Source organism: Gossypium raimondii, chromosome 5 (assembly GCF_025698545.1).
Source record: "Gossypium raimondii isolate GPD5lz chromosome 5, ASM2569854v1, whole genome shotgun sequence".
In the NCBI taxonomy this organism is placed as follows: domain Eukaryota; kingdom Viridiplantae; phylum Streptophyta; class Magnoliopsida; order Malvales; family Malvaceae; genus Gossypium; species Gossypium raimondii.
The window spans coordinates 12,172,629-12,189,233 of record NC_068569.1 but is presented as its reverse complement, the minus strand read 5'-3'; the positions used below and the strand labels follow the sequence as shown (position 1 = coordinate 12,189,233).

Sequence of the window (16,605 nt, the reverse complement as noted above, 5' to 3'; positions counted from 1 at the left end):
CCATAACAAATAGGACCTACGAGACCCGATATTTACTCATGTAATTCAAAACTTCATTTTCATTTCATTCAATTCACAATTTCTCATGTTCACTATTCAAATCAATTTCTCAATCCAATATATATATTCCAATCATCTAAGAACATAATTCAAGTTACACGAACTTACGGACTAAATTGCGAAATACCAAAATTAAAGGATATTTTGAAAATTTTCTATTTTCCTTTGAATTTCCACTCAATCTTGATATAAAGTAATATTTCATTCAATTTATTAATTTAAATAATAAAACAATTCATTTCATGCAATTTGGTCACTTTTTAACATTTTTACAAATTTACCCTTAAAATATTACTTTTATTCAATTTAGCCCTGAATCTAAAACATGCAAATTAGCCATTTTAATGAAAACTCATGCTAGTTGAATAATCATATATTTTTCCTCCTCCTCTCCATTCCACATCCTTAATGTATATAACATGCTTATATGTAACATTATCAATAATTTCACTATTTATTTTTTTGTTCATTCAAAGCTGTCCACTTGAGTCATTGTTACAAAATTATTTATATCTTGAGCTATGTAACTCCGAGTTGAGATCCGTTAATTTTCTCTGAAACTAGACTCGCATATCTTCTTACTATAAAATTTTCAGAATTTTTGGTTTAGCCAATAAGTACAGTTTATTCTTTAAAGTCATCCATGTTCTGCTGTCTGACAGTTTTGACTCTTCTTCACTAAAAATTAATTATCTCCTCGTACAGGATTTGGATGATGTTTCCGTTTGTTTATCTTGAAAATAGACTCATTCAGGATTTTAAACATATAAATTTAAGCCCATAATTATTTTTCTCCAATTTTTGATGATTTTCCAAAGTCAGAACAGGGGAACCCGAATTCATTCTGACCTTGTCTCACATAATTTATTATATCTCATGATTTACAATTCTATTACTTACACCGTTTCTTCTATGAGAAACTAGACTTAATAAGATTTAATTCCATATTTTTTTCATCCTATAATTCTATTTTCATAATTTATGGTGATTTTTCGAAGTTAGCCTACTGATGCTGTCCAAAACTGTTTTAGTGCAAAATGTTGATTACTAAGTTTATAACTTCCTTATTCATTTTCTCTATAATATTTTTCATCACTTTCTCTTATTTCACTTCACTAATATATCAAGAACATAAGACTTCATTTAATAAAACTCTACTATAACATCATTTCCAGGCTTTTTCAATAATAACAAACTTAAAAATATATTGAATTCTTGATGTTCTTACCTTGTCCTATTGATTTCAATCTTTAACTTGATTTTCTCTCTCCTCCCGCTTCCATTTCTTGAATCTAACTTGATATTCTAGCTCCCCATTGTCTCCTTGTTATTTTTCTCTCTTGATGGGTATGAAAATTCTTTTGATTTCTAAGTGGAAATGTTGATTTTTTGGTGAAAGTACCAAATTGTAAAGAAAAGAAAGTTTCTTTCTTTCTTTTCTCTTCATACGTTGGATGCATGGGAACAAGATGAAGATTCTTCATCTTTCCTTCCATATATATACTAAATAGAATAATACTAAAATAATAAAATATCATTTAAAAATCAAATTAAAATATTAATAAACTAATATTTATTTAATTAATTAATCTAAAATATCACCAACATCACCATTGCCTTCTAGATTTCTCTCTCTTCTAATTGACCATTTTGCCCTTTATAATCTTTAAAAATTCCATCCTCGAGTCATCACTTAATTTGGTGAAATTGTGATTTAGTCCCTCAAAATTTTTTACCTTTTCAAATTTGGTCCTAATTCATTCATTTTCCTTAGTTTCTAGATTATTCCACCCTTGAAATATTTACACTATTGGTCCTTCAACTTTTTCATATTTACACTTTAACCCCTCAAATTTCGAGTACTTACTCTTAGGCAACAAAACTTTTCTCACTTTTGCGATTTAATCATTTCTTGAATTAATATGTCATAATATAATTCCCAATGTTGCCATAACTCAAAATTTCCCTTTTGTCACTTTATTTCCTTATTTTACTATCAAGGATACCTACTTTCTTAGTGTAGTAATTTTTGGGGTATTACATTAGTACACTTTAAGTTTGTATAGGGTTTTTATTGGTCTAGTAACAATATTAGCTCTCTAATGTTTATACAATCTATTAATTTGATCCTAAATATAATAAATTTAGCCCTTAATGTTTATAAAATTTGTCCTTTTAGTTCTAATTCTAAAAAATTAATAAATTTAACCTCAAATTTTACAAAATTTATCAATTTAGTCCTAACTCTAAAAGTTAAAAATATTCAAAAACAAAAACATTTTAGCCATTCATTACCCATCGACTAACTTATGTGAAATATTACAATATAAAAAGAGTATCATTTTTCAAATCACTTGCAACAATTTTTTTACTATAATTTAAACTTGACTTGAACCAAATCAATTGATTCGAAACCTATATGAAATAATTGGTTGCATTAGTGCCAAAACAAATAACATTTTTAATACATGTATTTTCTTTCGGATCTTATTTTGTGTGTGTGTGTGTCTTATCCCAACTTTTTAGAGCTCATTTGCAAGTGATTTGAAAGAGAGTACTATTTTTCTTATTTATAATATCTCACATTGGTTAGTCAATAGGTTATAAAGAGCTAAAATGATTTTTTTAAAACATATTTTAAAAATTTAGAGTTAAGACTAAATTGATAGATTTTGTAAATGTTGAGAGCCAAAATCATTGAATTTTTTTAGAATTAGAATTAAAATGGCAAACTTTGTAAACATTGAAGGCTAATTTTGTTGAATTTTTATATTTAGGATCAAATTGATATAATGTAAACATTTGAGAGTTAATTTTGTTACTAGATCAATAAAAAAAAAGCCTACATAAGCTCTAAGCAACTAAAATATTTAATTTTGAAAAGTTTAATGACTAAATTTAAAAATTAATAGTTAATTGACTAAAATAGAATAAAAGGCATAGTTAGGTGATCATTTTATAGTTTACCTATAAAAATAATTTTCAGCATGGATTTAACCTTTCGGATAAAATTTAAGGGAGGAGTTAATTTATATGTTTGAAATGTGTAAGGACTAATTTACTCATTTTTAGTAAAAAACGAAATGCAATTCATCTCTAAGTATAAGGACTACACTGGTACTTTTACCTACTTAAGTTAGACCTATTTTCTCAAGTGATACTTAAATTAGAATTCGTTATCCAAAACTATACTCGTTATATTAAAAAAAATCTCAGCGAATAGTTTTTATGACACATGACAAATTTTACCTAAAATTTCTAAAAAGAAAAGGTTAAATATAATTTCATGGGATTTAAAATAAAAAACCCTCAGACATATTTAAATAAAATGATTGACTAAGACTTTATTTAATAACTAAGATAATAGAATATAGTTTAAGTACTATTTTAAGTAATAAAATATAATTTAAATACCATTTGTAATTAAAAAATTAAATATCAACTTAAAAAGTAATTATAATTTAAGTACCCTTTTATGACTCGAGTCAATCAAAACTACTATTTACTTTCTTGTTTTTCTCGTGCTTAGGTAACCATATTTCAGTTGTGTTTTTAGTGGAGCACCTATTTGAAATTGTTAAGCTCAAATATATATTGTTTATTTATTTATTGAAATTATAATATGTATGTTAATGCTATCCATAATTTTTTATTGTTTTTAAAATTTCGGATGGAATTGGTGGATCGAGTTTAGGAAATATTTAGGTTGTATGAGAGTGCAAGAAGACTCGAAGCTTAATCACTATTACTCAATGATTGGTTAGGGTTTGCGTTCTTACTTGATAAAGTTGTTGTTGCCATTTGCTTATTGCTCCTCCCTCCTAGTCTTTGTTAGTCACTGTAGTAAATTATTATTAGTGACTCGTTAGCTGCCTCTTGCATGACATTTGTTTAAGCCAAGTGGAATCGACAATCCTCTAAAATGTGATTTGCAGATAACTGTGATGTTGCATTTGAGAGGGAAAAAAAAGGGAAGCAATAATAGGGGTTGTACTGAGGAACAATGACAGCAAGTTGGTGTTGAAGAAAATAGTTGATTTAGCAGTTTTCAATCACTACGTGGACAAGACATTGAGCAAGACATTTGGCAAAATTTAAGCCTATGCAGAAGATATGTATAGCAAATAACATTATGAGGAAGGTAAGGTGACTTTGATAAATAAATGTTGTAGCAGTCTCTAGATAAAAACAAGTCCAAGGCTCAAAAAGCTCTGTGGCTTGAAAGTTACAAGAGTCGGTAGCAACAAACTATAAAGTCAACAAAACGGTCACTCCACATTTCTTCCTATTAGTTTCGTCGGGTTAGGATAAGCGGATCAGCCAATTTTCATGCACTTACAAACAATGGGCAACCCGTTGAGCAATCCAAGCACATATATAAATACCATGCATCATCCTCCCATTTATTATTACTTATCTGCTAAAATATCTATTTTTACCTCCACCCTTATAATTTTAAGGGTAAAGATACCTTTTTGGCACCTAAATTTGGTTTTGAGATTCAAATTGTTACTTGAATTTTTTTTATCCAATTAGGTACCTAAACTTATCTTCAAAGTTTAATTTGGTATCTAAACTATTTTTGGTCCATTTAGGCACATGAACTTGGCTTTTTATTCAAATTGGTACCAAAACTTGGCTTCATAGTTTAAATTCATTTAAATAACTAAATAGTAATTTGGACAAAAAAAACCAAATTTGGATGCCAATTTGAATTAAGAAACCAAATTCAGGTATTTAATTGGACTGAATTAAACTTTAGATACCAATTAAATCTTTAAGCCAAATTTAAGTACTAAATTAGATAATAATAAAAAGCCAATTTAAACCTTGATAAATTTGAATACCAAATGCATATTTATCCTAATTTTAATATTAAAAGTATATTGAAAAACAAATTTTAACGCAACCCAATCATCTGACCTCTAACCTAGCTATTGATTAGACGGGGATGGCGACCATGACCTGATTAGATAAGAAGACGAGCATAAAAATAAACCTAACATAAGAAGTTGACCCTATCTTCATTGGTGTTCACCACGCACCATTTTAATTTATATTTTCCCCTTCAAACAAAGAGATCTTATGATAAGCGAATTCGTTAGTTTTGAATCAATTATTTTTAATGTATTTAGAAAAAATTAACTAATTAATTAGTTAATGTATTCTTTATTTTTATTAAATTTAAAAGTACATAATAATTATTAAATACTATTTAACTTTGAAATGTAAACAATTTTAATCGGGTCTTCTTGAATTTTACGATCTGCGAGAAAAACTTCCAAGGGACCTAGAAGTGAAGAGCAAAAAAATGAATTGGGCTGTGGAAATTTTGTGGGAATGAGCCAGCCCATCAACTTTGTAACTTAGTGGAGAGAGCTTAGTTTATTTTTTTCATTTTTTATCTTATTTATTATTAATATTAAAAAAATGTAATGGTACGTTTGGTTCACTGTAATGGAATAGAGCTGTAATAGTAATTCAATTGTTTGGTTGAATGGAATGGAATAGAGCTGTAACAGTATTCTTGTGTTTGGTTGAATAGAATGATGTTGTAATAGCATAAGGAAAAAAATTAAAATGACTAGAATACCCTTAACATAAATTTCTTTTAGGTAGATGATTATTGTTATTGTTATTAAATTTTAATAAGATTATTATTAAAATGATTTAATAAAAATAATAAATAATTTAACTATATTTTAACATAATTATTATTAAATATAATTTAATAAAATTTTATATAATTTAATAAAATTCTTAATATAATTATTATTATATGAATTTACTAAAATCATAATATAATACTATAAAAATATATATAATCTACTTTATTATTTTTAAACGGCAATACATATTTAATATGCTAAAATATCATTAGTGAAACAAATAATTTAATTATTCTATAATAAAAAACAAAATATTAGAAGTAATAAATAACTTGAGAATTATATTTGACATCCAAACATAATATTCATATATTAACAAAAAGCTACATGATTTCATTAGTTTATATGTCATAAACCATATGTTATTAAGCATATGTCATAATTTATTAAGCATCTATTGCAACAGGCAGTTGTTCTTGAGACGTTATCTTAAACCTATCATAGGCTTAAATTTGATCCTAAATTTAGTGATAGATGTAATAATAGCCCTAAAGAGTTAGTTGAAGAGGAAATTTTTAGCTTGCCTAGAGTTTCCTCTCTTGTTCATATATTGTTTCATTAGACAAATTATTAGAAGTTCAAAACCTGAGAAGGTTGAACGCTATGATGTTTGGAAGAGGTACAGATGCTCTAAAATTATTAAATATTTGGGTCCAATCATCTATTACGACATCATTAGCCTTTGTTCATTACACAACAGTTTCATTCACCTCTAAATAGTGAATGTTTCGGCAAAGTTGCCATCATGACTACATTGAACAATAAAGAAACATACAGAAAAAATTGTGAAGAACTTGGTACTACTGTGTCTCAAAATTTCACATCAGTTGTCCATGTACCTTGCACACTAGGGTGTTTAGTTACATGCCCTGTCTTCAATTTCACCACCTTTCTTCCCAATGCGTTTCTTAGCTTGGTTGCATAAAGAATGATATCTTTAGGAGTCATATTCTTCACGCATACCATCCGCTCGTTTTTGTTCTCTGAGAAATTGGCAAGATACATGTTTGAGACATGGTTAAAAATATCGCATACGTGAATGCATCATGTCTGAAACTCATCCAAGAAAGAGTAACTTACTGTAAAAGCCTTTCAAATGTGGATGCTACCTACGAATGAGTTCAGTAACCACCTCCAATTGAGGGTTTTTCTATTTAAAAGTTGGTAACTCTGACTCCAAAAATGCCCTGGCATAACCATGTCAAAATTACCATGAGTTTGAAGAATTCAGAATCCATTTAAAGGAGAGAATTCATATTTGTACATGCTTCTTGTTATTATTAATTATAACAGAGTTGAACTTGAGACTACCATGGTATATGAGTCAAAAAAGAAATGTTAACAAAGTATGGCCTTTTCATTTACCTTACTTGAATAATACCTCAAGTTGAAATGCAAATCTTAAGTAACTGCTTTAATTAGACAGGATAATATTATTACCATACTGTCACTCAAGGCCAAAACAGCATTTGATAAAATATATCATTGGTAAGCAATGACATTTTCTCCACCACATATATCAATATGATAATGGTACAAAACCAATAGTAGATTGGCCTAAACAAACAAATAATTAACTGCAGTTGGATCATTGCAGTAAACCGCATCAACATGTTGGGTAGAAGCAGCATGCTATTAAATTAAAACCAAGGAACCAGATATCTATTGGTTATGCTACTCCACTCTCTCTCCACCACTCAACTATAACAATAAAAGAACTATCTGCTACATTATTTTTTTCCATGAATAATATGTATTATATCAAAAATTCAATTTTCATAATCTTTTGCTACCTTTATTTCCTCACATGCACTGCACGTCTCACCCATAAGATTGGTAAGGAACATTACGCATATGAACATGAATGCACACATACACGTACAAAATAAAGAAACATTAAGAATAGACAGATAGCTTACCATTCTTCGATCAATCATAGAGCATCCATCAACACAGATCATAATCATCTATTAACTGTTTAAGGTTCACAATCATCACATTGATTACATACAATATTAGCTCTCAAATAGTTATAATCACCATACTCAATTAACGCATTCATTCAACAATGACTCAACCTAGTCTAGTCTCATCAAATCATCATCAAATATATTCTTTTCACATTTGCACAAAAAGAGATCATCTTGAATTCAATGCAAAACAATGATACATTTTCAAACAGATATATTTTTATTATCCTCCTCATCGAGTGGTAACAAAAGTTGATTAAAATTCCAAAATCAAACATTATAAAATAAGATAACCAACCAAATACTAAAATCAATGACAGAGTCAACCAGATAATACCAGAAAATAGAAAAAAACTCCTTATATAACAAAATTAGCATAAATAGAGAAAGAACTGAATAAACAATCAAGCAACAACCTTTTTATTGTATTTGCAAAAAATAAAAAATTCTTGAAGAGGGAGAAGAAACACTGAGAGAAGGAAGAGAAGAAAACTCATTAGTCTTGAATGAGAAAGAATGGTTTTTGGGGATGGGTTTGGAAGAAAAAGAGGGAAGAAAGCGTTTAGAGGGAAGAAAGAATGATTTTTGGGATGGTTTTTGAGGAATTGTTTGGAGGTCACGAAAATGGTAGTTTGGGAGGCAAAAGAGGAGAGATTGCGAAGGAGGAGATGGAAACGTTGATTGTGGGAAGGAAAACGCAACATCACTCAAATATTCATATGCTTGCTTGGCTACCTGCCTGGTTTTCCCTCTACCGGAGTTGAAGGAAGGAAGGGAGTGGCTGTCGATGAGGCTGAGTCTGAGCATTTTTTAGGCGAGAAATAAAGGGGGGTAAAATTGATTTTCTTAAACAACGAATTAGCATTCGACGGAGAGGAGAGAGAATAGAAATGCTCATTAAGCAAACAATTAATTAAAAAAAGAAGAAGAACATGGTCAAAAAGTATAGAGGAGAAACGTTAAAAGAAGGAAAATTCAAATAAGAAAAAACGCCATTACCTGAAATATGGGAACAGAATGAGAGAAAGTTACAGATCTATGGGAGAAGATGAAGGAGAATATCGAAAATATGGCAAGAGAGTTTAAGGGCAAAAATTGTGTAGAGAGTTTGACGGCAGATGAAGGAGAAGAGATTGCGAAGGAGGAGATGGAAACGTTGATTGTGGGAAGGAAAACGCAACTTCACTCAAATATTCATATGCTTGCTTGGCTACCTGCCTAGTTTTCCCTCTACCGGAGTTGAAGGAAGGAAGGGAGTGGCTGTCGGTGAGACTGAGTCTGAGCATTTTTTAGGCGAGAAATAAAGGGGGTAAAATTGATTTTCTTAAACAACGAATCAGCATTCGGCGGAGAGGAGAGGGAATAGAAATGCTCATTAAGCAAACAATCAATTAAAAAAAGAAGAAGAACATGATCAAAAAGTACAGAGGAGAAACGTTAAAAGAAGGAAAAATCAAATAAGAAAAAACGCCATTATCTAAAATATGGGAACAGAAGGAGAGAAAGTTACAGATCTATGGGAGAAGATGAAGGAGAATATCTGAAATATGGCAAGAGAGTTTAAGGGCAGAAATTGTGTAGAGAGTTTGACGGCAGATGAAGGAGAAGATGAAGGAGGGCAAAATTTGGAAAATGGAAAAAAGAGAGCCGAACGGAATAGCTATTCAGGTATGTGGGCAATGAATGGCTATTACAGCCTTTAGCTGTAATAAGGCCTGAATGGAATCAGGTTGTAATCCTTTTACAGCCAACCAAACGTTGGTTTGGTGGTAGGACTATCGAATTGGTGGGGAATGCATTCCTATTCCCCAACCAAACATGTTGTAAGGAGTCGAATAGAAGAAACTTTCTCTTTTGCTTTATTTTTATTTTTTAAATTACAGGTATAATATAAATATATATTCCAACAATTATGATATAATATCTAATTAAATAATTTCATGGCATAACTGGGCTTTTGTTTGGTTTTTTATTTTAAAAGGGAAAGCAAGTTTTTAATAAATAAATAATAAAATTCGAGGCTTACGCCCGGAGGGTTTTCGGAGACAAAGAGAAAAGAGCTTTTTTTTTTTTTTTCTTTTATAAAAGCGTACTTTCAAAGAAATATAATCCCTTCCTTTACCTCTTCGCTGCTGCCTGCTGCTTTTTTTTTTTTCGTCGAGAGAAGCGAAGACAAAAAAGCTCGTAACGTACACGACATAGTTTTTTTTTTCCTCAGATCTGAGAGAGACCTAAGAGAAACTGTTTTCGGAGAGGGGTACCCGGAGAGAGGATGAGCGGGAAAGGAGGAGGTGCTGGAAATAATGGGATAGGGAAGGGTAATAGTGGAATTTCAGGTATTCCGGCTGGGTCTCGGAAGATGGTACAGAGCTTGAAGGAGATTGTGAACTGCCCTGAACCCGAGATCTATGCCATGCTTAAAGAGTGTAACATGGACCCTAACGAGGCCGTCAATCGCCTCCTCTCTCAAGGTTCCCCGCCCTTTTTCTTTCCACTTTTAATTTTTTAAATATTTTTTTTGGTTCTCAATTTGATGGGTTTATTTCCCGGGTTTTTGTTAATCAAAAGGATTTTTATCTTCATTATACAAACGGGTAACTCTTGGGTTTCTGGGTTTTGGTGTTTTAATGTGGTAAAGATAAAATCTGCTTGAGTTTGGTCACGAGAAGGCCTATGGCGTAAAACCCTATCTTTCGTAACACTCGTTTGATTGCGAAAATATACGGTGCTTTGTTTCATAACTGTAGGGCTGATGAAGTTTCTGCACTTGTAATGATACTCTTATTTCGTTTCTAATAAGATGTTTATCAAACGTGTAGATCCTTTTCACGAGGTGAAGAGCAAACGAGACAAGAAAAAAGAGGTGTGTGCTAGTGGAAATTATGCCAAATAGTTGCTTTTATGCGGATGTTGAGTTTCCTTGATTACCATGTCCCCTTTTTACATTATCGTTATATAATTTTAGTAATGAAGGGTATAAATGCAGTTCGTCATGTCAGGTTCTAGAATCATTTGTAATGGTTATATTGCTTACTGTTTTCTTTTTTGACTTGTTTACCGGTCTACTCCAGAGCAAAGACACAGTTGATTCCAGGTCTCGTGGTGCCAACAACCTTGGGAGTCGTGGTGGTAGGAGTGGTTCAGACCGATATATGGGGCGTGGTGGCTCATCCTATTATAGTTCTAATGGTATGACTGTGAACATGCTCTATGCAATTTTGAAGAAGAGTCTGCTTTTACTTGGTTAAAAAATGTTTTGGGACTCTTTTAGATGGTTTCTCATCCATTTAGTGCTCCTTTTTTTTATGGTTAGAGTCTGGACCTTTCCATGGTAAACCTGCTCAAAAGAGGGAAAATGGAACTCACGCTTATGCAGGTTCTTCATCTTCTGCATCTGGTGTGCAAGGAAACAACATGAATCGGAGACCGCCATCCCATAGGTAATCCATGTTAGAAAATGGTGATATTTCTTCATTGTCTAGTCCAGTTAAGGAGCTGAAAAGCTGCAATTATATTTGAGTTATAATGACATTAAGTGGGATGTATTGCTGCATTAGTATTTTGCTTTTGCCTGCATTTGACTGAATCTTGAGAATCATGATATTGGTTGATACCAAATCATTTATAATTTCATTAACTTATTTACACCTTTGAGCCTCACTGGGTAAGTGTGGACATGAGGCATCCTAGCGTGTTTCACTAAACATGTAATTGTTTTTCATGTGAAAGAAGTTTTAGGACAATTTAGTTGACTGAGTTTTATTCTTCTCATCTCTATCTTGGAATGACGTTTCTGTTTGTCTGGTTCACAAACAATGTAATTGTAATTTGTAAACCATCGTGATATGTTTTTTTATGCTTTGCCTACTTCCCTCTCATGTGAGTTTTGCAGTGAAGCTGGTATCGCCGGACATAAAACAACCACAGCAGGTTTAGTTGATGGTATTTCTTCATCTTCACAACCTTGTGGATACCAGTCTGCTTGGTTGGGGGCTCCAGGTCAAGTATCAATGGCTGATATTGTGAAGATGGGCAGACCACAAAACAAGGCTTCTGTCATACCAAACCCACCTCACCAAAGTGTTAATAATCGGCATCTTGCAGTACCTCATTCTGCAGAAGTACATCCCAACTTACGTTCACCACATGGTCATGCTTCCAAGGTGTCCGATGTCACTTACGAGCCTGATATCACCACAAACCAGCGTAGTTCCCCAAGTGATGAATGGCCCCCCATTGACAATTCATCTGCTGTTAACGTGAACCCTATCTTAGAAGCACCTGCAGAATCTGGATTGTATGCAGAGGCATCTAACTTGCCTGTGGATAGAATCAACCAACTCATGAAAGCCGAGTTAGAGGAAGCTCAGGCAGTGGATGATGGTCCTGTCGAAACTGTTGATGGTAATCATGTTGAGTCTCCTTCTATTTCAACTAGAAATATACAAGAGGATGATTCTGGAGGCTCATCTCTTTATGATAATAACTTACATAAGGATGCCAATTCTTATCAGCCTCAAAGGCATGCTTTTGAGCATGATGAAGGTTAGTGTAGTGCTTTAAGTCGCTCAATCTTGTGTGATTCGTGATTAAGGTCACCTAGTTCTTTACATGAATGCATTACACACGATGAAGGCAGACAGTGATTGCAGCTTTGGAATTCTCTAAGTCAACCCATTTCTGATTGTCTTGCAATATCGATGTTTAGGTTTTAGGGTTGTTGAATTCCCCACTACCCCCCCACCCTCACAATTTAAGATATCATACTTTAGTCGCTCTTTTAACCTGTGATTCACTAAACATTGTAATCCTAAATCCACCCTTTTCTAGAATTTAGTTCTTGCCTAGTAATACAGTTAGTTTTTGATAATTTTTATGTGTGCTTAGTTTATGGATAGCTGCTAGGTCATTTTCATGTACTTAAAACACTTTATTTATCTTGTTCCTTTCTTTTTTTTTTCAGCCGAAGATGGTTCTTCATCAGTTGCTGTGAATATGCAGCAACTTAATTTGCATAATGATGACCAGGAGGCATCATTTGAAGAGGATAATCCATCTGTAATCATACCAAACCACCTGCAAGTCCACACCCCGGACTGTTCACATTTGAGTTTTGGAAGTTTTGGACCTGCAATTGGTTCTGCCTTTCCTGGATCATTTGCATCAAGGCCCTTGAAGAATAATTTGGATGAAGCTCCTGAATCAGCTGATATCTCTACTATTGGGCACTCCGAGAATAGGTATTCTTTTGCATCTTAAGATTTTAATTTGCCTTGCTTTACTCTTTGTTCCTTGAACATATGTGTTAAACATTTTTGCTTGCAGAAATCCCGAGTATTATGGGGACGAACATCTCAGAAGTAATGCAGAGGGAAATATAATGATTAGAAGTACTGTCAACACTGGAAATTATGAAGCTACTGAAGATTCTCAACCAGCAGTACTGAAACAGGATGCTTCTGAAGCTGCCCAAGGGAACCAATATGCATTTCCTTCATCTGCATCTGGTTATAGCTATGAGAACTCTCAACAGTTAAATCCTGCTTTTACTCATCCTCAGACAAGCACTCAAATGCAGAATCTCACTCCGTTCTCAAGCGTAATGGTAATGTAACTTGTATGATTACATATACTACTTTACTTTCATTATTCCTAGCTTATGATCCAAACCATATAATTTAGAGTTTGATTTTAAAGTTTCTTTTATGTAGAAATTTCTGGTTGATAGCTGCGTCTTATTGTTCTAGGTTTCCTGTTCTACTGTTTGAAATTATTGATTGACCTACTATGTTCTTTGAATACATTATTAGTATCTTGAGTGCCCCTTCTTACCATAACGTTTTCCTTGCAGCAAGCATATACAAATTCATTGCAAAGCACTTTGCTGACATCAACTGTTCAGACTGCAAGGGAGCCAGATCTTCCATATTCACCCTTCCCTGTGACTCAGTCAATGCCAACAAAATACACCAATGCAGTCTCTTCCATTAGTGGCCCCACAATTTCTATGCCAGAGGTGCCCTTTGCTTTACCTTGTTGATTTTTTGATGTTTGTTGCTCTTTGTGCACTTCTACTGGTGACCAACTATTATTCTGTTTTACTTTTTCTACCATAAAAAGGCTTCTATAGAATAGTGAGAAAAGCTACTGCACATGTGAATTTGGTTTGTTTGAAAATTTTCAAGAGTTCACTGAAGTGATATGGAACTTTATATACTATAATGTTAAAGCTATTTTTAGTCATTTTAGCTGAAACTTGGTATTACTGTTTTCAAGCCTGCTCTATTTTGCTTATATGTATGACTAGATGGAATTTTAGTGTGAAAGCACATGCTCTATGCTGACACAGAAACATCCTCAAATTCTAGTTTCCTGTGCATCACTGATCCCTAATATGGAACACAGACCTTGTCTATTTCTTGGCCATCTTCTTTGTCCTCAATTATAAATCTGGTTCTACCAGATCTGTATTTACTTTTGTTGCATGTTTTCTTTATTTGCTTGTGTCAGTGTCAGGAAAAAGGAGCAAAGAGCCAAGTGACCATAAACAATAATAAGTTTGGGGTTGGGGAAAAGGAAAAATAAAATGCCACTTTCTCAGTCTAACTGAAAATTTCTATAGTTGATATGATTTAATTGTTCCTTTCCTGATAGATTTGGACATTTGCAGGCTCTGAGAGCAGCTAGTATATCTGCACCACAGGCGACTCCACAGACCCTTCCTAGTGCCAGTGTTGCCACGGGACCTGCTCTTCCTCAGCATCTAGCCATGCACCCTTTTTCCCAACCTACGCTTCCATTGGGACATTTCGCGAACATGATTAGTTATCCTTTCTTGCCTCAAAGTTACACTTATGTGCCATCAGCTTTCCAGCAAGGATTTGCTGGTAATAGTAACTACCCTCAGTCCCTGGCAGCAGTGCTCCCCCAATACAAAAATAGTGTTTCTGTTAGCAGTTTGCCTCAATCTGCTGCAATTGCATCTGGCTATGGGTTTGGGAGTTCTACCAATATTCCTGGAGGACTTCCTCTGAATCCGCCTACAGCACCTGCAGGCACAACCATTGGCTATGATGATATTCTGAGTTCTCAGTACAAGGACAGCAATCATTTGATGTCGCTTCAACAGGTAATCAACGTACCAAACAATGTTAATTTGAATTGAATGGTTTGCTCTCATTACTGTGGAATGTCTCTGTGAATATTTTGCATTTGTTCTTTTATTAAACGGTGCTGAAGTATTAAAAAGGTCTGTTCCTTTTTCTACCTTTATTCCCGGCCTGGGGGGTGATTTCACATATTTCTACAGTATTTGTATATTTTATTTCTTTTAATTTCTGCTGCTTTGAATCTAAGGTGGGCTCATCCTTTTCTTTGTTTATGTGGTTAGACTGAGAATTCGGCTATGTGGGTTCATGGCCCTGGCTCACGAACAATGTCTGCTGTTCCTGGAAGCAATTATTACAGCTTCCAGGGGCAAAACCAGCAGGGTGGTGGATTTCGACAAGGGCAACAACCTTCGCAGCATTTCGGGGCTCTTGGATACCCAAATTTCTACCATTCACAAACAGGAGTATTGGGGGACCATCAGCAGCAAAACCCTATGGATGGATCCCTGAGTGGGTCTCAAGGCCAGCCATCAAAGCAGACCCAACAGTTGTGGCAAAACAATTACTAATGTTATCACCTCCGGGTTTTTCAGGGTCTTGGTAGTGAGTTTGAAAGTGGCCAATCGAAGGCATTCGTGCGATTGAATAATTACATGTATGGTTGATAGGGGTCTGAAGAGACCTTGAATGGCTACTGCCCTGTGCCACGAGGTTGTATTTTACTTATTTATTGTCTGGTTATGTTAACTTAGGAACACAGTGTGCTAATTTGGGATGGTGGACGTTGCCCTTCACTTCTCTTTCTCCCTCATTGTTTCCCTGTTCCCCTTTCCCCTTTTTTATAGTGAAAATTTGCCTTTCTTAAAAAAAATTATCATGTTTCTTATCTGGTGTCTCGACGAGCTTAAATCTACTCTCTACGCCGGGGGTTGAATGTATTCAGTCCGTTATCTGTACGTTCTTTAAGCAGGGTAAAGTATGCATTTTTAATAGATCGGATCTCACTCCAATTAAGCATAATGTTTTCAAGATTGCCTTTTTACTGACAGAAAAAAAAGGGAAGTACACTGGCAGGAAGTGTTGAGAAGCTGGGTTGAGCTTGAAATATTTATTTCAATTAAATATTCTTGCATGAATGTTTTTCTTTCTTTAAAAAAAACTTCCAGTTTCAAGTTTCAAGGCCAAGATAAGATACCTGCCAATTGCCCTCAACTCCGCCGGTATTGCACTTTTCTGTTTTCTGTTTTATTGAAAGTATTCCTTTTTATTTGATCTCTCTTGTAGACATGTCTGGCTAAGTTGAAATCTACTCTATAGTCCGAGGAATGACTCTTTCTTTTTAGCATGGTTGCCCCTACGCTCTCTACTTGAAGTATCACATATCTGGACCAGTTCTTAGATTGCATTTTTTATGCTGCTTCTACTTAACATTTTGAAAGCACTATATTCACAACATTCATCTCCTACCTTCTCTCTATATATACAAGTATTGTTTATAATCTCGGACTCTTGACATGCCCAGTATTGTTTTCAACTGTAGTGGTTGAGAACACCCAAATCATTATCGATATCTTGCAATAGTTCTATTTCGTTTTGTTTTTTCTAGCATAGAAAGCCTTGTATAGAATAGCAAAGTTATTGTCAATTGTATTTTGGTTTGTTTGAAAAGAGATAGATAAGACTGCTAAAAGTTGGGAATGAAGATTGGTCATAAAATAAATGTGCATTTTCTAGGGGTTAGTGTAACTATATATATGTGTTCATATATATATATGAGTGGATGATGTTACGGGGACC

The 16,605-nt window shown here is 33.5% G+C and overlaps 1 protein-coding gene and 1 long non-coding RNA gene across 2 annotated transcripts; one reads left to right on the top strand and one right to left on the bottom strand.

The window, feature by feature from the left end:
- Window positions 1-6,365: 6,365 nt before the first annotated feature.
- Window positions 6,366-6,865, bottom strand: LOC105768426 (uncharacterized). The gene is made up of 2 exons (XR_001125844.2): window positions 6,810-6,865; window positions 6,366-6,712 (listed from the first exon to the last, which is right to left on the bottom strand). It is a non-coding gene; the product is annotated as an uncharacterized LOC105768426 (long non-coding RNA).
- A 2,935-nt stretch (window positions 6,866-9,800) lies between these two features.
- On the top strand, window positions 9,801-15,602 carry LOC105768424 (uncharacterized). Its single transcript, XM_012588338.2, has 10 exons — window positions 9,801-10,170; window positions 10,519-10,562; window positions 10,771-10,888; window positions 11,013-11,139; window positions 11,592-12,244; window positions 12,663-12,939; window positions 13,025-13,304; window positions 13,551-13,715; window positions 14,370-14,828; window positions 15,090-15,602. Exons 1-10 carry the CDS (start codon window positions 9,972-9,974, stop codon window positions 15,375-15,377), a joined length of 2,610 nt encoding a protein of 869 aa, XP_012443792.1. The 5' UTR covers window positions 9,801-9,971; the 3' UTR covers window positions 15,378-15,602.
- The last annotated feature ends 1,003 nt before the right edge of the window (window positions 15,603-16,605 follow it).

Coding starts and splice junctions, on each gene's coding strand:
- LOC105768424 (XM_012588338.2), top strand. CDS start 9,972: ATGAGCGGGAAAGGAGGAGGTGCTGGAAATAATGGGATAGGGAAGGGT. Junction 10,171..10,518: donor CAATCGCCTCCTCTCTCAAG/GTTCCCCGCCCT, acceptor TCAAACGTGTAG/ATCCTTTTCACGAGGTGAAG. Junction 14,829..15,089: donor ATTTGATGTCGCTTCAACAG/GTAATCAACGTA, acceptor TTATGTGGTTAG/ACTGAGAATTCGGCTATGTG.